General features: G+C 35.9%; 1 protein-coding gene across 8 annotated transcripts in view; it reads right to left on the bottom strand.

The window, feature by feature from the left end:
• LOC115216530 (ATPase MORC2) overlaps positions 1-27,057 on the bottom strand; it is a 161,388-nt gene that overhangs the window by 5,093 nt on the left and 129,238 nt on the right. For all 8 annotated transcript variants that reach the window (XM_036502786.1, XM_036502764.1, XM_036502766.1 and 5 more), the window contains exons 29-30: positions 22,421-22,553; positions 20,697-20,813 (exon numbers count right to left, since the gene is read on the bottom strand). In XM_036502786.1, the coding sequence (XP_036358679.1) occupies positions 20,697-20,813; positions 22,421-22,553 (250 nt within the window). The remainder of the gene's footprint in view (positions 1-20,696; positions 20,814-22,420; positions 22,554-27,057) is intronic.

Genomic DNA, 27,057 nt, shown 5'->3' on the forward strand with positions numbered 1-27,057 from the left:
CTTTGTAGATGACTGCTTGACATTCAAGTGAAACCTTCACTGATTGAACAGAAATGATCAAATTAACTCAAAGATTTAAGGGTGATGGAGGAAGAAGAAAAGATGTGTTTGTGAAAGAATCAAAAATATGAAAAAAGAGAACTAAAAAAGCAGCGTTGTAAAGAAACCTAGTGGAAGGAGTGAAATCCTACAACTGTCAATAGTTATTTATTTCTAGTGAAGCTAACATGTTACTGCAAGTCAGTTTAGGGCACAGATCATCACAATTAGTCCTGCATACATGCGAATGAACACAGTGCTACATAATTATTTTTGTGCTGTTCACTAAAAAAATGAAAAAAAAGACACAATATACATAATATGAAGGAGAGAGAGAGAGAGAGTGTGTGTGTGTGTTGTGTGTGTGTGTGTGTGTGTGTGTGTGTGTGCGCGCGCGCACATGTATGAATGTGCCTAAGTATGAACATACACACAAACACACATATGTATGAACACAAAAATATATGAATGCGTGTGTGAAAGGGAAAAAAAGGAAAAGAGAAAAAGAGTGGAATATATAGAAAAATGAATGAAGGAGAGAAGATGTAAGTCTATCAGTTACAACCTCACCAAAACGGATGTTCTGCGATCCATTTCAATTTTTTTCTACACACACACACACACACACACACATACATACATACATACATACACACTCATTCTCTCTCTCTCTCTCTCATTTTAGAACTAAATTTGCCAGTAAAAAGATTCTCAAAGCTCATCGAATATTAATTAACAATTTTGCCTTCCTTTCCTTTTTAGAATATTATCTAATAATAATGTCTTCTCATCCCCTTTCCTCATTCTTCAAGGCCAATAACTTCTGCCCTATCCTTAGAATATTAATGAGCAAGGCCTTCTCCTATTCCCATTTCATTTCATTATGCCAGCAGAATCTTAAAACAAACATTGAGCAAAAGAATTTCTCCTAAACAGAAAACTTCTCTAGTGCCAATTACAGAGCATCTATATCAGCTGTTTTCAGCCATTTTTGCCTGAGGACCACTCTGATTCCTATTTAACTCATCTGGTCCTCCATAGTCATTCGATGTTTGAAAAAAAATCCTATTGTCTATTATCTTTTATTTGTTTCAGCCATTAAACTACAGCCATGCTGGGGCACCACCTTGAAGAATTTTAATCAAATGAATCAATTCCAGCACTTATTTTTTTTTAAACCTGGTACTTATTCTATTAGTCTCTTTAACTTAACAAACCAACACCGGTTGTCAAGCTGAGGTGCAGGACAGACACAAAGACACACAATTAGGTATACATGTATATATATATATATATATATATATATATATATATATATATATATATATATACGACAGGCTTCTTTCAGTTTCTGTCTACCAAATCCACTCACAAGGATTTGGTCAGCTCAAGACTATAGAAGAAGACACTTGCCCAGATGCTAAGCAGTGGAACTGAACCAGAACCTTGTGGTTGAGAAGCAAACTTCTTAACTCAGAATCACACCTGTGCCTAAATATTAAATATCAGGAATGGTATAAAAAGAATTGTAAAATATTTTGTGTATTGTAGAAGCATAAGCAATTTACTGCGCATGAATTTTAACAACAAAATCTTATATAGACCCCCCAAGGGGAAAGGGGGGAAATAAGGAGGGAGGAACGAACTAAATGTGGGCACTAGAAATTTAGGGCAAAAGAGAGTGTGATTATTAAATGGAATATTAAAAACCGAACCTCAGATAAATAGAGTAGTAAGAACAATAAGAGCAGAAGAGACTAAAAGGAGTTGATGTATAACAAATTCAATGTGCCTTAACTTAAATTCTATGTTGCTACTAAGTACTGAAAGTTGAAATTTAAAAAAAAAAAGTTATGAAAATATAAAAGAAAAAGTGACTCATCAGTCACCATCACAGCTACTGCTAATACCACCGTTTCCTAAATATTGGAGTAAACACATTTTGTCTCAGCATATGGCTAGTCATAAGTGAATACCACTCATAAGGTCCAATGAGGCTGAAATGCTTTTGGCATTCTATCCAGCTGCTAGGATGATTTTTGTCTCCCTCTGATACATATATATATATATATTGTTTTCAAACACAGTATAGCCATAAGAGATGTTATCACTGGACAAATACTGCAGTAAATTGCCTTTCAACAATGATATGTATACATTAAGTATGATTCACAGATGGATATTTTATCTAATACTACTTCTATTGCATATAAAGGATTAAAGTGATATTCAAAATAAAAAACTGCCAAAATACTATAACCACCAAAAGCCACAACAAATAACAACACCACCATAAACTCTACAAATAACAGCACCTCTGCCACCACAATCACCAATTATGATCACTACTACACTATACTATCTCATGATCACGTAAACTACCATCATTACTATTACTGCATGGCCACAGTCACAACTGCCATCACCACCACCACCACTTTCACCGTCACATTGATGGTAGTGAGAGCACTGATGGTGATAGTAGCCAATGTAGTAGTTATGCATAATGACAGAAAGCAAACCTTTACTTAGAGCAGTTGCAACCGACCATTTAACGATGATGACAATGACAATGATGCCGGCAATGAAGGACAAGATGTCATTAGAGACATTCACTTAAACAGACAATTAAATTCATATCACTCCCAAAGTGGAGAAACTTCTCTGAGACTGGTTCGTAATCAATATCCTAACCGCCACACCTACTTCCTCATTTGCAAAAACAATCATCATCATTAACCTCACCTTCTCCCCCCCTTTCCATCAATGACCACCAATACCAGCTACTGACAAATAATCTAGTTCCAAAAAGCCAAAAGCAGGTCATAGCGTGACCAGTTCATTTTCCCATGGGGCCTGTTAAACTGGCATTTGGTTTCACTGTGGAATCAACCAATTGTTTAGTCTCTTAATGTCTTCAGACACTGACACAGTCACTACCAATACCCGCCCGCCTTGCCACTAGCAACCCTACCACCTTAACACCACTATCAGTACCTTTCCAGTGTTACTACTCCTACCAATACATTACTTTTACCACCAAAACCACCACACCTCATTGCCGTTACCACCACCACCAACATCGACACTAACATTACCACTGCCAAGACCAACACCCACTCCTTGTTACTACCTCTCCCATCTAGCCTCTATAAATTCCACATCACCACCACCACAACCACCAAACCCTTTTTTTCTCACCACCTTTAAAACACTCAATTTATCCAACTCCAACCCCTCATATTCACCCACTATAATCACTCCACCCACCACTGCCACAACCACCACCATCTTCCTTACTATATCACCATTGCCACCACCATCTAGATTCATTAACAGACAATGCAGCTTATGCACCATTTCTTTCATGCTGTCACCAGTAACACTAAACTATTTACTGACTCTACCTCACACCATTACTCATTTCAGCCATCTTGTTTTCTTTCACTCTAAACACTCACTCAGCTTCTTTCACTACCACTGCTACCATCACCACTACCACCACCAGCTGACATGTGCCTGTCATTTCAGATGCAAAGGTCCACCAATGACAATACCATACATACACATATAAACATACACATATAAATATATATATATATATATATATATATATAATATATATATATATATACTTAAGCACATACATTTATATACTAATGGAGCTCAGTGTGTGTGTGTGTGTGTGTGCACGCGCACATGCATGGACACGCACATACTTGCCTTACTCCCAAGAGCAATTTGCATATATATAAATGCACGAATACATGCACACACACACACACAAAGCAGAGAAAATAATTAAAAAATATAGAAGAAAGTATGCACAGAGAGAGAAACAAAGGCATTGGTAGAGGAGGAAAGAAGTTTCCAAATAAACCAGATGCTGCAAGGATGCTACAATGACTGAGCACTGTAGCAGCATGATACAGACGGCCAGCAGAATCAAAGATGACAACAAGAAAATTAACTCTGTGCATAGGTAGGCACAATACAACCTGACTAGCAGTTGCACCGAAGCTGAAATTGAAGCAATCAGCAACAAGCTGTTCATTAGGATTTGTGCAATTGGAAACAGCTCGATAGAGTTTCAGAGCGCGAAACAACATTGCATTCCCAATGCCACTTGGAAGGTAAATGGAACCATGCATACATGTTGCATGCACACACATTGCATGTATTTGTATGTGTGTTATAAACATGATGGTGCATTTGCATGTGTTGTTATCTGCAAATTAACCTTACAAAGTAAAAAAAGAACTTGATACTTCAGGTAGAGAAATTTTATTTTATATATTAGTTCCAGCCATTTTACTTCTTGTTGCTCAAAGTTTCATGCACTAAGGCAATGCTCCTACAGAAGTGGCTGATGAAAACAAAAAAGACTCTATTATGAATAGGTAATACAATACTGCATGTATCTATAAATATGAGCTATATAGAACAGAGTATATTTTGTCAAACTAACACTTATGAATTGAATTGTGTGTGCATGTGTGAGGAGAGGGGGTTGTTTTTCCATGCTAGAATGGGCTGCACAGGAATTGATGCTGTGGAAAGATATTCACAGCCACACATCGTTCCTGTTGCCAACCTTCATGCGTTTTTCAGGTAAGGGATTTCAAGTCCTTCAAAAACACAAAGCAACTTGTAATGTTAACAAAGAACATGACATCACCATTGTTTCACTCCTTATGTGTTATATGCATATACAACATGTAGTATAAGATACATATGTATCTCTATTCCCAACTAAAAGAAGATATGAACACACACGTGTGTATACAAAAGTTGAGAAGAGATAAAGCATCTCTTTATATACGTATATATATATATATATATATATATATATATATTATATATATATATATTAATATATATGTGCATGTGTACATATATAATTTGCATATACTGAATGTGTGTGGTTGGTATGTGATGAAAGAGCAAGTGCAGTTGCCATGCAATAGAGATACAAGGCTACTTTATGTTACATAAGAGTGGTTGACATAGTTGAAAAGCTGTAAAAACAGAAGTGGTGATGGGATGCTGGAGCATCTCAAGATACAAGATGGATAAAAGAGAAGATGCAGACAGTGGATCACAGGGGTGGATAGAAGGGGAGGTTTCATAATAGTGTTGGGAAAGATAGCCAGAAATGGGTGTAGAGGTGAATGTAGCAACTGAATTTGAGAGATATAGGAGTGGCTGCAGGGGGGGGGGGTACGTAGAGTGTGGTGGTAGATATGAGAAAGCAATGTGGGTGACAGCAGATAAGCAAGGCTTAAGAATGGAGTTAGCAGAGGAGAAAGAGAGAGAAAGTAAGGACTAAAGGTACAGAAAGGAGGTGATTTGGAGGAAATAGTGTGGGCAGGGATGATAATGAGAAATGGAAGTGGTTCCAAGGAGGGAAGAAGGAAGATAACTGGAAGGCAGGGGCTGTAAAATGTGTCTATTTTACTCTCAGGTGATCACAGTAGCTGAGTAGTACCATAGATAGAGAAGTGATGGAAGTTAAGGGATGATATGTGATAATGGGGATATCGGTGAAGGATAGCTGTGTGGTGAGAGGCTTCTTTCCGAACCACATGGTTCCGGGTTCAGTCCAACTGCTTGGCACCTTGGGCAAGTGTTGTCTACTATAGCTTCGGGTTGACCAAAGCCTTGTGAGTGGATTTGGTAGACAGAAACTGAAAGAAGTCCTGTGTGTGTGTGTGTGTGTGTGTGTGTGTGTGTGTGTGTGTGTGTGTGTGTGTGTGTGTGTGTGTGTGTGTGTGTGTGTGTGTGTGTGTGTGTGAGTGAGAGAGAGGGAGTCTTTGTGTCAGGGTTTGTTCTACACCACTGTTTGACAACCAGTGTTGATGTGTTTATGCCACCATAACTTGGTGGTTCAGCAAAGAAACTGATAGAAGAACCAGGCTTACAGAAAAAGAAAAAAATAAGTATAGGGGATGGGGGTCGATTCAATGAACTTAAAGTTCTCCATGGTGGTGCCCCAGCATGGCCACAGTCTAATGATTGAAACAAGTTAAAACAATAAAAAGGTACAGAGAATATACCTAAAATCTTATGTAAGTATCATTCAAAGTCAAATGAATGCCTCGATTCACTTGTTCTAAATCAGAATCAAAAGTACGCATAACTGGTGCAGTGATAGAGCTCTGCAACCAAAATGACAACAACAACAGAAGACATACTATTGTGATTACAAAAACAACAGAAGAGAGTAGCAACAACAATAGTAGCAAAAATCATAACCGCAAGTGTAAAGAAGGTTGGCAAAAAATTGTTATTGTTGTTGTTTTTCTTCTTCTTAGCAATAAAGGTGACCAATAGTTTCTTTGATCTTCAATCAAATATAGACTACATGTCAGATTTTCAGCACTGGGACCTCCATAAGACTTTTATTGCATAAAAGTAGTTTGTTGTATAAGTGTGTGAGACTGAGAGAGAGTAAGAGTGCTTTATTTGCTGGTGTGTGTGAATGCATACATATTCTTGTATGTGAGTATATGTGTAAGTGTGTGTGGCACATATTCAACAGTACAACAATTCGCTATAGCTATATACAATAACAAGCAACAAACCTGGAAAACCCACACAATCTATTTGTCATCAGCTCCCTACAAAGCCATAACACTTACTTCAAACCAATCTCTTCGACCCATATCATAATCAAACTGCTGGTACCCTTTTATGTCATACTTCCACCACCCAGTCGGTTAATCTCCCCACCTCACCCCCATTTACCATTAGCAGCCAGCAATATTAACACTGCCACTACCAACACCATCATCATCACTGCTGTCATATTCTTCACTATTTTCATTACTATCATTTAGCTCATCATTTTTATCATAGTTACTCATAAGAAATAATCATCGTTATCAGTTGTCATTATTATCATCATGATCATCGTTTAATGTTATTGTTATAATAATAATAACAACTTGCAATTACTATTACTATTATTGCATTATTTTATTTATCTATAAGAAATTATTAGCTGCAAAAGCATCATAACCATCATCAGTTTTACCAATGTATCTTTATTACTGTTTTAAGAGTTAAAAAGTAAATAAATAAATCATCGCCATCATCAACATCCTGAAATCATTATTATAGAAATAGATATAAAAAAACAACAGTGTGAGAAAAATGTGACAAGTGTTTGTAGTCTCACTGCCAGCTCTCCAACATTTTCTTATAAAACTCTTAGCACCTCTCTACACTACATAACTCCTACCAAAAACAAGCTTGTTACCATGGATGCAGAAGTGCAAAGGTAGGGGAAGGTGACTGGCTTCAATCAATCTATCTTAACCCAAACTTTTTTTTTTGGTGGTTATAGCAAGAAAATAATTCTTTACAGTCCCATGGTGCTATTTCTACCACTACCAACAGTACTCGTCACTACTACTACTACAACTAACTAATAATATCACTGCTACTATGATCAGAACCACTGTTTCCAAAATCACCACCACCACCATTTCCAATACTGATTAAATCACAATCATCACAGTCACTACTACTACTACTACCACCATCAATGATACAACAACCTCAAACATTACCAAACAAAAACAAAAAACAGTGTGGGACTATCTTAATTATTATCATTGCTACTATGACACCACCACAACTATCATCATACCACTCACCTACAATATCACTACCACAACCATCAATTAAGGAAGTGAAACAAAAAGTTTTTAATATAACTCCTCCCAAGACAAAAACTCTTTGTTAAATTTCAAGTGAATGGCATCAAACATCACAGAGTTATAAAACATATCTACCACATGTAGTCACATGACAGATCATCTTCCTCTTACTTCAGAGATTCTCAATGTGGGCATACCAGGGGGACTCCCAAGGGAACATTGATCCTGTTAAAGGAAGTATTAGGCTTTAGGGGTCAGTGAGGTAACATAATTAACATACTAAATTTTACCTATAGTAGTAATTATATTATACATGATAAAACTAGTAATGGGAATTAAAATGAAATGATAGACAAATAGTGTAGTCCTATTTCAAGCAGGTTGAGCAACTGCGTAGAATCTACACAATCGCTCACCATGATATAGAAAATTTAGTTAAGTAACCATGCCAGTGCTGGTGTCACTTGAAAAGCATTCAGTCTACACTGTAAAGTGGTTGGCATTTGGAAGAGCATCCAGCTGTAAAAACCTTGCCAAAATAATCTCATCTGTGCTGGTGCCATGTAAAAAGCACTCAGCCCACTCCGCAGGGTGGTTGGTGTTAGGAAGGGCATCCAATCGTAAAAACCATAACAAAACAGACACAAATGTATAGTGCAGTCTTCTACCTGGCCAGCTCCTGTCAAACCATCCAACTCATCCCAGTATAATGATGATAATCTCATCAAGCACAGGAAAGTCAAACTTGCAATATATGAAATAAATTTACAACTTTTGTCTTTATTTTTTTATTATTTCCTTGTTAAAGGCTCATATAATTCGTTTTTTCAGTAAAATTTATAAATCATCATTTATGTTAAGTTAGTTTAGTCATGATACTTCACTCACAACTTAGAAGGGCGCTAGGCATAACTACTTAAAAAGGGATGCTACAAAGAAAAATGGTTAAGAACCAGTTTTACTTCATTACCATGATCCTGTTTGTCCACAGCAATATCCCTACCTGACATCTACTTCGAGGAGATATTTTATTTTCTTTGCTCTATTAACATTATTTCCAGCTCACAAGTTTCATGTGATTTTTTTTTAAATCAGAGCTGTGGGGTTTTTACTATTATTAAAACCTTGATTTTAAGAAACATTTGGTTCAGAATCTTTCTATTGTATTATTATCATTTCAACATCCTCTTTTCCATACTTGCATGGGCCCAACAGAGTTTATTGAGGCAGTTATTCTATGATTGGACACCCTTCCTGTTTCCAAGCAAAGTAATACTTTCCCATGACCAGACATGTTCTTGCAGAATATTGGAAATGAATGGCACTGCTTGTATGACAGTGACACTCATTTACAACTACCATGCAATGTCAAGACAATGGTACAGACAGACAGACAGACACACACACACACAACACACACACACACACACACAGAGGCGTCATTCAGTTTCTATCTACCAAATCCACTCAGAAGGCTTTTGATAAGCCTGGGGCTATAGTAGTTGCCCAAGATACCACAGAACTGGATGCAGAACCATGTGGATGGGAAAGGTTCAGTCCTACTGTGTGGCACCTTGGACATTAGTTAATTATAAAGTCTATTAGCAAGAGTTTATTCTGATATATTTCAAACCTTCAATAGACAGAATATTTCTAATGAAATACCCTGTCTATTGAAAAATAATCAAGGACTTGCAGAGATTTAATAATTATAAAGCTAGTATTTAGAATATAACTTATACAAAAAAAGAGGATTTTACATAAAATTTTGGTGGAAGGTTTTTATTTTGTAAGAACACTTTGAAAAGAGAGATCTTGTATTACAGAACTAGAGGCATTTTTAAGTAGGATGGTACTGAAATAATTAAACATAAGGCTACAACAAACCAAACTGTGACATGATAAACAACCAATGACTATGTTTTGTGGAGACATTTAGTTTTAGAGTAATATGGCAAATATTGCTTTTGGTACAACACAATCATGTCTTGAAGCTTTTGTTACATTGTTACCAATGTCTTTTAAACTCAAGGGACTTAGTTCAGTTCTATTAACTAGATGATAGATAAAATTCTCTTGGAAAGGATGCAGATTTATCTCAAATGATCTAGTACTTATTCCCAACAGCTAGCTAAACTGAAGCATGCAGTTATGATTAAGTTATACTAATAATGAAATAAATATATTGCCTAAATACAAAACAAAATTCTTGCCTTAGATTTGAACACAAAATCCTTAAGCTGATAATCAGTTAGTTCCTTTATTTTATACAGAGAAAGATAGAAAAGAGAGGCATCACATGACCAGACACATGGTAACCAAAATGTAACGAAGAAACATCATACAGTTGAGAAATAAACAGAAAACTGAAAAAAAACAAAAAAAAAAAGCACTTGTAACTATCTTTTTTATTAATCACTCATTTTAAGCATTCAGATTACTTTGTCAAATATTTATTCACTTTGTTTTGAATTAATTATACATTATTTCATAGCTATGAGATATTACATGATGTTTTTTTTTATTTCAGTCATTATATTATGGCCATGCTGGGGCACCACCTTAAAGACATTTTAGTCAAATGAATTGACCCCAATACTTATTTTTAAGCCTGGTCTTATTCTATTGATCTCTTTTGCAAAGTTATAGAAACATAAACATTCCAATACTAGTTGTGAAGCAGTGGTGGGAGACAAAGACACACACACAAAACAGACTTCTTTCAGTTTTCATCTACCAAATCCACACTTTACTCTAGCCCAAGGCTACAGTGGAAGACACTTGCGCAAGGTGCCAAACAGTGGGTCTGAACCCAAACCAATGCAGATGGGATGCAAGCTTCCTACCACATAGCCATGCCTGTGCCTATAATTTGATTGTTGGTTTTTTTTTTAGTATGACATTGTATGGAAAGCATGAGCAGTCAGATCTGGTTGATTTGAATATAAAACAGGTTGGGTATTTTAACCACGGATTCAGATTTGAGAGGCATGCAATGAATAAACAGGTGTGAAAATAAGTGACAGGCAATGAAATTATCAACAGTTGGGTGAAGGAGAATGATGATCCAGTCCCCTGCTCTGCATGGGCATTTATTCAAATTGATCAATTCGTAGAAATAAACAGCAATACTCCACTAACACAAACGATATAACACACTGGAGAAATGTAGCTGCTAATGGGGTGCCATGATATTAATTATGGAAAAGGTGTAGTGGATAAGCAGTCATACTCAAAGCAGACAGTACAAGAATGATAAGGGTTGGAAAAAGCTTAGAAATATATTTGTAGATTGTAGTAGAAAAGTTTGTTTTGAAAGGAGGAGAGAAAGTTGGTGGGCTTGGGTACACAACCATTTAAAGAAGTTGGTGGTAGTGGTGGTGGTGGCAACAATAACAACGTTGATGATGATAATGATGATGCTGAGTAGCTCTGGTTAGTTTTGCTTAGAAAGAACTATAAAACATAGCAAACTAAATGTCCAAGACTGTCGTGGATGAACTATGGATCACAGGCCTTTCTGAAGAATGACATCCCTAATACAAAATTACCTAAAGATCTTTTAGCAGTGTTGCCTGCCTGATGATGAGCTAGGTCTCATGTGGTCCCATTTCTCAAAAAAAGATCTATCCATTGGATCCAGAAAAGATTTTGATATGTTTCCTTAGGTTGATTTTGACCCTTAATAGCAGGCTTGCTGCCCTCATCTTCAGATTATTTTAAAGAAAAGAGTTTTTCATTTTTTTTTTGTGGCCAGGTTCTAACCCAAGCCACAGCAACTAAATCTACCTGCCACACCTCCCAGTCCAACATCACTTCCTCAAGGTCCTGGATACATTCCAGGCCAATGTCTTTGATCAAGTTGTCAATTTAAGTGTGACAAAGTTTTCCTCTCCTTTCATCACCATGAAGTGGGTTCCACCAGACTAATTTGGATGTTTTCAGTTCAGGGTAGCTCACACAGTGACCAGAGAGTTACAGCCTTTTTGCCTGATCTTCTTGCTAACATTCGACAGGTCTCCACTAAGCCATTCATTTGATGAGGGAAAATCGGTAGCTTTTGGTCAACCAAGCAACTAATTTCAAAAATACCTGGTTTTGTTTCCTTATATCAATAGTTCATAAAACACTAGTGGTGCCCTCAAGAAATACCCTCAGATATTTCTATATTTACTCCATTTTAAAGAATATCAACAGATATGTTTTATAACATGGTCAATATCATCATCATCATCGTCATAACCTACATCATTTTAAAGGATATTTATAACTCAGATAATATGAATATCATCAACATTGTTTAAAGAAAGAAAGAGAGGGAGAGAGAAAAGAAAGGAGGAAATGAGTAATTATCAAAAATATAATTATCAAACATTCATGAATGCAATCAATAGTAGTGATCAGGCAATGAAAATCTAATGGCTCACTTGAGGATGGTCAATGACAGTAATGGAATGAAAGCACCATCAAACAGACTGTATCAGATCAAGGGGTGAGTAAGCAGACAGATAGAGAAATTATGCAAAGTAAACTGCTTGAGTCTTGTTTTGTAAGAGGTAAAGAAAATTATTGTGAGAACAAGAAAAGCCAACTAACTTTCTGACAGATGTACCACAGCTTCCACTGACAGAGTCATAAACAAAATTAATGAAGCCACAAGGTCATAAATTAGCAATCAACTCAAGAACTAATTAAGGTCTTTGCCAAACTGAAGCCATCAATCAATTTTAAAGATGGGGGTAAAGAACAGAGGAAATTTCCTGGATGGACAGTCTCTGCTATAACACTCAATATAATACATTATCACTGATACACTGACCACATAACTACAACAGATACCTATAGTGTTTACTAGTGACAGTGACCACACAATCACTACAAACAAGTGACTGAGCTACGATTAACTATTAGTAATTTCATTAACAATATCACCACAAGCAACCACCATCACAACCACCATGCACCATCATTAACCACTACAAGAGAACTTAATGATTTCAATATGAAATTAACCAGCCTGACCACATTCTACAGAGTGAAGTAATAACATGACCACAGAGATGAGTCCTTTTGCTTCAATATTTAACATGTCACCATTTCAATCCCAACTAATGTTATTTCCAGTTAATAATTTAGAACTGAAATACTGAAATGCTCATTCAGAATGCTAAGGAGAGTTAGAGTTTATTATTATTATTATTAATAATATTAATAATGGTTTCAAATTTTGCCACAAGAGCAACAATTTGGCAGGGCAGGAATGAGCCAATTACATTAACCCAAGTGTTTCACTGGTACTTAATTTATCAACCCCAAAAGGATGGAAGGTAAAGTCGACCTCGGCAGAATTTGAACTCAGAACGTAGCAACAGGTAAAATACCACTAAGCATTTCACCCAGCATGCTAACAATTCTGCCAGCTCGCCACCTGAATAATAATATCTCAAACAACAATTACAATTATTCAAACTCAGAATGTTTACATCCCTTTACATTTGGCACTAACATTCTTCTAGCGGTCATTTGATTAATACCAGTCACATACTGGTTCAGTTAAATTAACGTCACCTCCTTCCCCTACAAATTTGTGGCCTTGGGCCAACAAAAGAAACCGTTATTATCATCAGTATTGTAATTACCTTGACTTTCAGTTTATGTATGCCTCTTCTAGTTAATGCCATACCAGGCCATTATAATCAAATTGAGAGATAGGCAATGATTTCACAAAATGTACCTATGGAATTACAGTGGTGTGTGTATGTGTGTGTCTTCACACAGTTATGCTAATTTGCAAAAGCCTCCTATTATGATAATTATGTGTAGCAGAGGCAGTTTAACCCATTAGCATCCAGATTACAATGCCAAATGTAATGCTTATTATTTACACTGTTTTGAATTAATCATGCATTATCTCATAACTTCAACATTTTTTTTCATTAGAATGATATAGTAGGATAGGTGTGAGAGGCCAGATCTGGCTGGTTGAGACATAAAACTGATCAAGTTGGATATGGCTAGTCAAACTTGTAGGGAGAGAAAATTGAAAAGTTATGGCATTCATCTCATCCATCTGAAAAGTACACTAGATCATAACCTAGACATACTGCTTTACTTACAGGGACAGTTAACATGGGGATTAAAATTGATACAGTATGCCTCCACAAAAGCTATTTTGGTACGAATATGTTATATACTGAAAACAGTAATGTATCAAGTCTAAGAGAGGAACCCAAGGTATACTCTAATGGCAGAGTTTAGTTCTATGTCAAAGCTATCTCCACTCATGTGTTCAATCAACATCATCATCAATTTAACATCCACTTTTCCATGCCTGCCTCAGTTGGACAAAATTTATTGATTTTTGTTATGGCTTGATACCCTTCCTGTCACTAACACTCACCTGTTTTCAAGCAAGGTTAATATTTTCCCATGGTCTTGCAGAATATTGGAAATGAATGATGATGACAATCATTTACAACAATCACACAATATCACGACAAGGAGACACAAACACACACGTGTAGACAACAGACCTCTTTCACTTTCCATCTACCAAAGCCCGTGGCTAAAGTAGAAGATACTTGCCCAAGACGCCATGCAGTGAGACTGAACCCAGAACCAAGTAGTTGGAAAGTAAACTTCGTTAATTTTTTTTTTTAAATTGATAAGGAATATCCTCCTTGTTGCTATTTAGCCCCAACTCAGCCTTGATTGAGCTGATCAATGGTCAAAGGTGTTCCAGCTGTGACCATCCCTTAATTATCTTTCTTTTTTATTTCCCTGACACAGTGTATATCAAACTACATTATCAAATGTGACCTTTCCTTTCTTAACATGGTAGGGTATGGTGAAAGAAACTTGGCTGCTATTTCTAGCAAGATGAGTAACAATGAAAAGGCTTTTTCATTGATCATTATTATCATTTCATTGTTCACCTCTGGTCTGTTGTAAAATAAATGTTCCAGTTAAAAACCAAAACACAGAATTGAAAGTGTTTCTCACAATAGCACTACCAAAAACAACAATAACTTATTGAAAATATTATTGAGCTCTAAGCATACATGAATGAGAGAGAGAGAGAGAATTCTACAGAGTCTACACAAAATGCAGAAGTCTCTTAACTATAGCCCCTACACCAAATCTGCTTGCAGTATTACCATAACTTTCACTAGTCAATAGATTTGAGCTTTAGTGTGCACACAAGAGATTTTACTTATATTTGAAAGAAACTGTCCAATTCTAGGGACAATTTTATTACAATGGACTAGCAGGATTATCTCTTAATCTAAAGAGTTGCAGGCGCCAATGGAAGAGGGAGAGAATGAGTGGAAGAGAAACAGATGGAAGGAGAGATGCAATCTAAGCAACAACAGCAGCAACAACAAAAACTTTCTTTGCCAGAATTTAATTAATAAAAAAAAGCAATCACTTGCTTTCTCTTTGGGTTTCAGAAACAAAACAAAAATAAAAGCTACCAAATTTATTTGGCATTTCCAAAACGAGATTTCTGCTCACATAGGGGACAACTGTCTTCAATATAACAATTTAGATCTACCAACATAACACAAAGAAATCCCAACAGAAATTATTTTCTCCTCCCAACTTACCTTCATAGACATTGCTCTTTTTGAATTTTTACAATATTTTTTTTTTAATATTTTCAACCAAGATAAGAAAAAAATGGTGCCAAACAAATTTATTTGGGGAAAGAAGAAAAAAATTAGTTTTAATTGTTCACTTCTTCATCTGTTTTTCTCATCCACCAACATTTCTTCTTCCTTGCCTTTATTTTCAACCTACTCAAAGTAACCCTATTATCATTACTAATATCATCAACAATTATTCTATCTTCATCATCACCCACTCTTCCCCTACTATTCTATTTATATATATATATATTTATTTATCTACCTGTTTTTATAATACACACACACACACACACACAATTTCTGTGTGTATGTTTATGTGCATGCACACATGCGAGTGTATGTATCATGTATCTGTCCCCTTTAACGACATCAACAAATTCTGCCTCTAAAACAGTAAAACAACAACCTTCAATTTCACCCCACAATTAGTACATCTTCCACAATAACAACAGTCGTGGCAACACCTTAACATCTTCCCCCGCCACTGCCACCACCGCCAACACTTATCATCACCCAGTGCCACTACCACCAAACATGGCTCCTCCAGAATCTTTGTTGTTCACTTGAGCGATTACTTTAACACCATCCGCGCCAAAGTTTTTCAGGAGCAGAATGAATTGCCACTAAAGAAAATAAGACAAAAAACAAACAAAAAAAATCGGTTCCACCAGCTTTGATTATTGGTGTTGTTGCTCTGACACATTTTTGGCAATTCCTTTACCTTAGAGACACCAACAAATAACTAAAGAGCAACAAGAGGTGGGAAGAGCAAACACCAGCACTACATCAAAACACTTACACTAAAGCATATATATTTATGTATATGTATGTGTGTTCATATATAATGTGGTTGTGTGTATGTATATATGTGTATGTGTGTGTGTATATGTGTATATATATATATATATATATATATATATATATATAATATATATATATATATATATACACACACACCACACACACATAGAGTGAAAGAGCTAAAATGCATGTAAAAATACATGCGTACATACTTGTATGCATGTATGTGTGTATGTAGATATAGACATGTACATGTAATAATGCACAAAATGTGTATACTAACACATATTACCTATATACATTATATAGACACACATATGAAGCTTAACTTGTGTACAGTTGTTCATGAATGTATACACACACACACACACACATGTGATATGGGAAGCGAAGATCTTCGTCTGAAGGCCCATATGTTATGTTAACGGTGTCAACAGCGCTGTTGATTGTAAGAGAGGCACTCACATCTGGACGATTGAAGTTGAGCTGTGATTTTTAACACAACTCCCCAACACCATGACAAACACTTCATTAGAAAACAGTTATAGGAAATTTAGAGAAGAAAAAAAAGATAATTAAATAAATTTTTTTTTAAATAATAATAAAAAAAACTCTCCAACGACCAGAAGAAACAATTATAATTAAAAAGAAATTGAAAGGAAGGAAATATGAAAAATGAAAATAAAAATATCAAAAATTTGTTTGTTATAGATTTTAGAGAAAAAAAAAAGTAACAATGAAAATAATACACACACAGCTAAAATGATTTCTATCCCTGAAGAACTTTTTAGATATCTGTTTGTTTGCTCTCTCTCTCTCTCTCTTTTCCATATATACATATATGTACACACACACACACATACATATATATAAATACACACACACATATATACACATGCATATACATATATAATATATATATACATATTTAAATACGCACACTATATACATATATACATATTTAAATACGCACACTATATATATATACACACATATGTATATAATGGGGTGGAGAAGTTGCAGGTAGTGAATGGTGTCTTTATTGTATTTTTATCATGTTTTTGCCTTTCTTTTTTTTGTTTTGGGGTATTTTCTTTTTCCATTTTTTTTTTCTCCTCTAAATTTTTCTCTCCTCTGTAAAGCAAAGTTAAAATATCTTCCAAAATACTGTCTTAGAGATCGAAAAGATTTCCCACTTTATGAAAGAAGTAAAAAGCTTCACTGCTATTATCTTCCATAAATATCACACCTAGTGATCTGACATCAGTGGTGCACTTTCTGTATAATAGAAATTGTATATTGTTGTCATCATCATAGTTATTAATATAGCTAATATTACTACAGTTAATATTTTTCTGATTTTATTGAAAAACAATTTTTGTCATTATGAATCTCTCTCTCACTCACTCTCTCCTTGTCTTCAATTCTTTTCTCATCTTCAAACTTTTCTTCTCCCCCTATTTGTATTTCTTTCTCTCAAAATTTCCGTCTTCCTTTTTTTACTATCTCTTTATTATCTAGCCCACTCTCTGATTCCTTCCTTTCTTCTGTCTGACCTCCCCAACCTCTTCTCTCCATTTATTTTAACATGCTTTTCTCTCATTCTTTCCTTCCGCCACAAACTGAACAATGAGGCAAAACTGAGCCCATAAATAACAGATCTCTAACCAAGTAGCAATAATTGAATCCATTCAAGTTAGGCTGCTCCAATATATCAAAAATAATGGTGAGGATGGTGCTAATAATAGTTTCAAATTTTGGCAGGGGGCTAACAGTTTTTGAGGAGAGTGGGAGTCAATTAGATTTATCCCAGTACTTACTTTATCAACCATGAAAGGATGAAAGGCAAAGTCAACCTCAGCAGAATTTGAACTCAGAACATAGAGATTGTTGAAATGCTGCTAAGTGTTTTGTTCAGCATGCTAACACTTCTGCCAGCTCATCACCTTGATGATAATGATGATGCTGATAATTATAATAATAATTGATAGCGTTGTTAAGTGTGTGAAATAAACTGCCCTTGCAGTATTTGTTCTAGCTCTCTGCACTTTAAGGAGTTTTTTTCCCTCTTGGAGGTCAACCTTGCCTTTCATCATTTGGGGACCGGTAAGGACTAGTCCATTGTAGTGGATTGGCAGTATAAACTGTAAGAACATCTAATGAGATACCTAATGGTTTCTTGCTCAAATGTTTTGCATTCTCAGGTCAAATCCCCCTTGCTGTCACAGAGCCATTAAAGCTCAGCTAACAGTGATAGGCCTTCAATGTCAAATGGAAAGTGCACCAACTGAAACAGTAATTCAGTCACATCAATAAAACAAGTGGATCCAGCACAAAACAGAATGCACACTTGGCAGAAAAAATAACTACGGCAGTAGTGATAGTGACAATGATGCCAAGCCAGCTCATCATTAACAACTGCAGTAGAATAACTATTGTAGCCTCAATTTGTTTTTAATCGTCAACAATTTTTATACATATTAAAAATTTTAGTCATTATTACCATATATATTCGTGTATAGTTCAAACTTGGATTTTTAACCAAAAAAAACAATGTATATGTGAATAGGTGCAAGCATGGCTGTATGTTAAGTTTTCTTTCTAACTACATGATTCTGAGTTCAGTCCCACTGTGTGGAATCTTGATACAAATGTCTTCTACTATAGCCAGAGCCACCCAAAGCCTTGTGAGAGGGAAAGTGAAAAAAGATTCTGTCTGACTGCCTGCCTGCCTGTGTGTGTTTGTTTTCGTTCCCTTGTCTTGACATCATGTAATAGTTGTAAAATGTTTGTCACTGTCATTCATTTCTAATATTTTGCAAGAAATATCTGACCATAGGGAAATATTATCTTACTCAGAAACAGGTGGGGGTTGGCAACAGGAAGGACATCTAGCAGTAGAAAAATCTGCCTAAAACTCTGCAAGCATGGAAAAGTGGACATTAAAACAATGACGATGATAGGTCAAACCAACAGTTTGTGTGGGGGAAACAACAAATTACACTCGTAGTAATAAAGTACCATATTTTATGCAGTCATGAATAGGACTACAGGGTTTAAAAAAACACATTACTTATTCCTCTGTGCAAATATACCTCATCTATTATATAAAATCCGTTCTGTCTGTCTGTATGTGTGTCTTCTAGGATCTCAGGCATCCTCCATCCAATTGCGCTCAAGTTTGATATGTAGATACCAACGGTATCAGGCCGTGTATAAGTTTTGAAAAAATTACAAAAATCGATTCCAGGTGAGAATGCAATCGATAAAGCCGTGGGAATGTGCATTTGTATGTGCAAGTACATCAGCTGTTGCGATCAATACTACGCGTATGTGAGAAAAATGCACGTGCAGTCTGTGCAAAAAAAAGCCGGCTGGCTTGAAATAATGCCACAAAATGCAGTATATTTAAGAGACCAAAAAAGAGATATTTTCTTCAAACTTGGCATGAAGGAAGGAAAGACTATTTGGTTTCTCAAGAAGTTTTTTTTTTTTTTTTTTTGCCTTAACTTCATTTAACAAAACCAAAAATTTTATAGAAATAAAGGCATGCTTAATAATTTTTTAATGAAAAGAAAACACTGATTGCTTTTTATTCAGCACTGTCCATTGGATGGGGGGGGGGGCGTTTTGCTCATTTTATATATATATATATATATATATATATATATATATATATATTTATATCTCCTTTGTCTTGCCATGTTTATTTAATGCAACATCTTGTAAGCTGACACAGTTACCCAGTATTACAAAAACATGACATACTATTTTCGATTGCTGATGTACTGACCATAAACAACTGTTAGTACCATCTGTAACTTCTGAACAATTCTAGGATAGCATAATAAATACATGTACTAAACAATACAATACCAACAAAATGGATATGGTATTTGCTGAGGATCAAATCAAATCTTTGCTTTGAAATTAAACACAAAAATTGCATATTTCAGATTTTAAGGCAAGTCGCAGCTGATACAAAGAGCATGGCCATGGATGGGTTTATGAATGAAAGAGAAGATTTAACACTGCGACAGACAAATAAACATAGCAATTTTACCACAAGAACTACCATGTCATAGAATATACACCAAGGGAGGCAACATACACAGCTTCCACACAAGTAACATTATATGAATGGAAAATAGGTACCTAGCATGAAAACAGATCAGAAAGTGTAAAATTTAAGAAATATGGGATTTTAAATGCTACTGATGGAACAGATGATGAGGATATTGATGGCATAATTGAGAAAACAAATGTTGATGATCCTATGGCTGATGCTGTCACTCCATATGTGTGTGTGTGTGTGTGTGTGCGCGTGCATGTTAATCTTTGATATTTATGGCTGTTTCTTTTTTTATACCAATTAGGTGAATGGATCAACTGTGTTTGTGTATCAATATGATGTACAAACATTGACCAGCATTGTGTGTAGGCACATGCACATCACACACAAAACATTACAAACATACATACAGGAGTCAGTAAAAAAACAAACAAACAAATATTTACTAAGATGCCACATTACACAACTTACTGTATTTATCCTCTTCAGCAGTCGAAGTATCAATTTACGAAGTGAGGACATCTTCGCTTTATATGTGTCGGCCTCTTCACTTTTAACAGCTGCTTCAGTTTGAAACTTTCCCACCAACTGCAATACAACAAAACAAATCATAACTCTTTTGAAGCAATTTGTATCTATCTTATTAATTAATAAACACACATAAATGGAAAATAATCTAACATAATGTTATATGGCATATACCAAATTCTAGTTTTCCCAGTTCTGTTTCAGCAGTAATGACAGCATCAATATATCAGATTCCACTCTGATACAGGAAATGAAATGGTACACTGCGCTTGTTGTGCAAACTGTCGAACATACCAGTTTGAGACTGCTATCTTCTTGAGTATCACTGAGTCCTTTGGAAACCTCTGATAGAGACATGACATTTGTGACAAGGAGAAAGAAACATCCTCAGTGGTCAGACATCATCAGAATGGTCAAATTTGTCAAGGAGGTTCAGAACATCAATGACAACCCCAACAGGTTGATGAGAACCACCCTCTTCTAGCTGCAGCTCAAGTTGGTAGAGTCCACTACCAAGTATCTGTTTTACATGATGAGAAAAGGCTAATCAATCATATGAACCCCAAAATCATGTAGCCTCTTAACACTCTTGCTTTCAATCCCCTGGATGGCTGCATCTTGACTGTTGCTAGTGAGGTGGACAAGTACTTATTTGGAGGGTCTATCATGGGTGTAGCAAGTCACATAGTGCTTGATGTGGTTCTGTAACTGCACCAGGTATATCTTTGGGCCTGGGGCCAGGGTTTTTTTTTATGGCATGTTTCTTTTATGTATATAAATCTTAACATAGAGGCAATTATGCAGGTAAATATATTAAATATAACAGCTTGGAGAGTTTCAGACAATGAATATTTGAATGTAAATATATAGATATTTAGATTAATAGATCCAACTTTCACAGAGTACAAATACCAGACAAAATTGAAGGAGAGGAAGTAAAATGTTATAAGTCCAACAGCTGTTTCTGTGGGCTCAGAGATCCATTATAATGTTAGTAGATATATATCGTTTTACTGGGAGTATATTGTCTTTTTTGATTTTCCTTATGTTTTGTTTTGCTCATAAATGCCTAATGCACCTCCCCCACACACATAGATTAATACAAACTACAGGCTTTTATAAGTTTAGCATGACACATCCTTTTAATAGAATGTGATTTAGTGACTTGACTCTCTAGTATTTAAACCAGCCACATCTGACCCAAATATTCTCTGTGTGTTTTATGCTTAAACTGCCCAGATCTAGCCTCTCACATATTCTACAATGTCATTTTAAAAATAAATAATCACAACATTCAAATCTCAAGGCAAAGAAATAATGTATGATTAATTAATGTGAATATAAGCATTACATTTGACAGAGATCTGGATGCTAAAGGGTTAAAGTTCCATATGCATATCTAAATAAATTCAATATATTTTTATTTCTAATTGATAGACAATAAAAAAAAACATAACTGTAACAACAAAATGACTTACAACAAGGACAAACCTTGTATGTAATACATTTGGCTCACTGCTAGGATATTGAATAATTCACTACAATTGTTTGTTTGGACTAAAATTATTCAACAACAGCACTCATAAAGCTATCTCTAAAACCCAGTCACTTCAGAACTCTGAAAACTTTTTTTTTTTTTTAAATGGTATGATTTTCATTCTGCTTACCTTACGTAAACCTTTTTCGTAATGGTCGAAGAAGTCATCCAACGGAAACGCTGCTAATTCTGAGAGGGACATATTGGATACAGAATCTTTGTCAATCTTCCAGTTGGGTGGGAGGAAATAGCGCAGACATGTTCTAAGAGAGATATAAAAGAAAAGGATAAAGTCCATAGTAACAAAGACAAGTTATTTAATAAGTTGTAAGGAACAATGTTGGCACCAACAAAACAGATTAACCCTTTTGACCATATTTCTGTTGAAATTCACACCCCTTATCTCAATTAATTTTGGAAATAATGAAGAATTTAGTAAATTGATTTTGTCATTACTGAGCTGGTGTTTGGAGCATAAATTAACATGAAATTTTGTTGAAATGTTTTTAGATCACCTTAAACATGAAATTTCTATTGTAGAAACAGGGTGGTTTCAGGCAGGTTGGTATCAAAATGGGTAAGTTAAAATGTCAATGATTTTTCATAAAAAAATAATACAATTGTTAAAAACTATATCCAAAAATAATGAAAATGGCTTTAAAATACAATTTTAGACTGAGGAAATGATGCAAAAAATTAAAATTGGAAAGAAAATAACATATACACATGACCAACATATGTACGATACAGGTGAATATTATAGCATGCACAATTACATAGTATGTTATATGAATTACATAGTATGTTATATGCAGACAACTATCACATAGTAAATGACGAAGGATATATACATATACTGCCCCACCTTCTCTACACTGTTATTTTCATCTAAACCCATCTCCACACACATTCACACACACCTCCTACCTTCCACTGCACCTCTTCCTCTACTCTCACATACCTTCTGTACAATGTTATACTCAGTACCTACAACCACATACACCATTATGCTCCTACAGCATATACATACATCTACACACACACACTTCCCACTCAATAAACATCAACACCCACACTCTCACTTCCTAGGTGTGGATATGTGACTTCCTAGTTACATATCCACACCTCAGCATATATATAATCATGTTATCCACATCTCCAAACTCCTTCCTAATTTTCACCCCTATTGTACCTCACACCTCCATCCAGGTCGACACACATACACACCCCCACAACACACATCAGATAGGCTAACACATACAAGCGCCCTTACACACATATACATGTGCACAAACACAAAATATACACACACACTTTAACCAACAGCCGGAGATACATACACACATTAACTGATAAATGACACTCACTCACATTCATGCACATGCATAAATGCACACAATATTCCTGCATAAACACACATAATACACACAAACACACACACACAGAACGGTGTCAGACACACACATTAGGTGCTACACACACTCACACCCAAAAGTCTCACACACTCCCACACATTTCCACACACGTGCACACATAAATACACAAAATACATTGCTCCACACATATGAACAGACTTGCTTACTCACACATGCACGCTCTCATACATATGCATACATGCACTCACACAATCTTCATACTCACACAGGTGCTTGCCCACACACACATACATTATCGCCACATACACAAGTACATGTTTGTGGACACACACCTTATCCAGGTTACTGTTGTCTCCCTTGACACTCTGGTCTCCAACCACTTCTTTCTTTGCAGTCAATTCAACATGTGCAACAGTTAAACCAGACACATTTCTCTCTCTCTCTCTCTCTCTCTCTCTCTCTCTCTCTCTCTCTCTCACTCCCTTCCTATTTGTTTTCTCTCATTCCTTTCTGTAAAAGAGCATAAGGCTCAAAGCATCTGTTTTTCTTGAGCATTCTGTTTTTCTTGAGCATCAAACTAATACACCTTATTCGTTGTTTCCTCACCTGTCTCTGCCTTTTGAGTCTTGTATATTTTGAGCTCTGTCTGTCTGTCTCTCGTGCGAGTGTGTGTACACGCACACGCGTGCGTTGGGTCTTCTCAGTCACAGCAGACCTCTGGAAGTATGCTGAGACTGAGAAGACCTGTCAAATAAAGTGAGTCCACAACTGTAACCTACACCAGTGTCGCGTAACCTACACCAGTGTCGCATAACTAGCCCACTCAAAAGTATCTTGGATCGTAGGGTGACATGCCATGCTTGAGGAGACCTATTGAGTCAAGTACATCAACATCAGCAATATCAAAATCAAATCAAATGGAAATTGTAGTTGTGAGCCCCCTGCCGGTAGCATGTAAAAAGCACCATCCGAACGTGGCCGACGCCAGTGCAGCTTTGGCTGGCTTCCATACTGGTGGCACATAAAAAGCACCATCCAATCATGGTCAATGCCAGCTCGTCTGGCCCTTGTGCCAGTGACACATAAAAAGTACCCACTACACTCTCAGAGTGGTTGGCGTTAGGAAGGGCATCCAGCTGTAGAAACACTGCTAAATCAGATTGGGGCCTAGTGCAGCCTCCTGGCTTCCCAGATCCCAGTCGAACCGTCCAACCCAGTCCAGCATGGAAAACAGACGTTAAACGATGATGATATATATATATATATATATATATATATATATATATACATACATACATACATACATACACACACACACAGATGTGTGTGAGGATCAACAATATATGTCTTGCATGATACAGATATATACATTATATACCATGTATGATATAGACATGTATTACATATGCAGATACAGATACCCACACCAAACAAAGGGTTTGTGATATAAACAGATATATATATATATATATATACCCTTTACATTGAGCACAATTCTCAACTATTCTTATTTTACTGATGCCAAAAGGATGAAAAGCAAAGTCAACTTTGGCAAAATTTGAACTCTGAACATAAAGATGGATGAAATGCCACTAAGCATTTTGACCAGCAAGCTAATAAATCTGCCGGCTCATTATAAATTAATGTATAATGTCAGTGTATTATATAATAATCTTAAGTAAATGTACATTGTGAAGTGGTGGTGGGAGGATGCTATATGGTAGTGGTGGTGTCTGGAGTGGTACATAGTGCTGATGAGTTGTGTGATAATCCTTTTGTCAAGTGTAGTGGTGCTCATCTTGTGGGGTAATGCCGAGTTGTGAGCACTGATCATGTATTGTGCTGTAAAGTTGACATGTTGTGTTGTGATAGTATCAGTGTGTAGTTATATGGAATGTTGTAAGATAGTGTTAGTCTGTTGGAGTGGTAGTGCTGATGTATTAGGCAGTTGATTTGGCATGCTGCTGGGTATTGTGGATTGTGTAGTAGTGCCGGCTGTATTGTGTAGTAGCATTGTTGTTGTGTTATAGTTTTTATGTATTATGCAATAGTTGAGCCTTACAAAGGAGGTGACAGAGGACTGAGATGTGGCACATTACTGTACACAAGAAGAACTGTCCACCACAACAGAAGTGAGATCCTAAAACCAAGGTGTCAAGTAAAAAGCATTGGTGTGGATGTTGGTGCCATGTAAAAAGCATTGATGATGATGCCACATAAAAAGCACAAGTGATGGTGCCATGTAAAAAACACCCAGTTCATTGTTAAGTGGTTGGCATTAGGAAGGGCATCCAGCTGTAGGAACCAAGCCAACACAAACTATGGAACTTGGTGCAGCCCCTGACCATGCCAGTTCCTGTCAAGCCATCCAATCCATGCCAGTATGGAGAATGGATGTTAAATAATAATGATGAGTGCTGTAGTGTTGTGTGGTAGTGCTAGAGTGATGTATAGTAACATGAGAATAATATATAGTAGTTTGGGTTTGTTATATAATAATGGATGTTAGTGTTGGCATAATGAACAATAGTTTTGATGCCAGATAAAACCGAATATTCCAAAAGCATAACAGGTGATACATTATATAATATAACCAGACTGTCTACAGCAATGGTATGGTAACTTCTTCACAAGTTTGTCACCACCATAAAACATTGAAAGCATTAAAAGACAACATCACATTCTCGTAATTGGTAATTTCTATTAAGTCTTTCTTCACCATTATACTACATGTTAAACTTTATTTCACTGCAATCAAAGCTTCTTCAGTAACACCTTGACTATATATTGTTTACTATGCAATAACTACTTCACTGTTCACACTTCACCAATGCAATGTTTTCCAAAGTAAACCAAACAGTGTAAATAATCCGTGTGAACATCTCAGTAAAGAGGCTGTTATTCTACAATCACTGCTCAAACAACTCAGTTTACAGTGTGCAAATTTTCACAGTTACAGCAGCAACACCGACATCTTCCATTCAGCTTTTAGACTCCTCACCAAACAAACGCAGAACAAGCTTGTCTAGCTTACATTTTCAAAGCAAAGATTTAAGTCAACTATATAATCTCAAACACAAGTATAAAAGTGCTTCAGTGTAAATGTGGTGGACGGAACAATATTTATAAACATGTCTTCATGTACTATATCAGTAGCATCACCATTATCATTAATAGCATCATTATCATCGTTATCAATACCAAAAATTAAGTGATGCTAGTGTTGTATGAGAAGAGCATGATTGTCACTCATTGATTTTTGTTCAGCCAGTACCCATATTTTCAGTTATCCAGGTTCAATCCAACCCATACCAGCATGGAAAACAGACATTAAATGATGATGATGATGATGATGATGATTTTCGACTGCTCCGATTACTCATTATCTATC

The sequence above is a fragment of the Octopus sinensis genome, linkage group LG1, assembly GCF_006345805.1.
Source record: "Octopus sinensis linkage group LG1, ASM634580v1, whole genome shotgun sequence".
NCBI classification, from domain to species: Eukaryota; Metazoa; Mollusca; class Cephalopoda; order Octopoda; family Octopodidae; genus Octopus; species Octopus sinensis.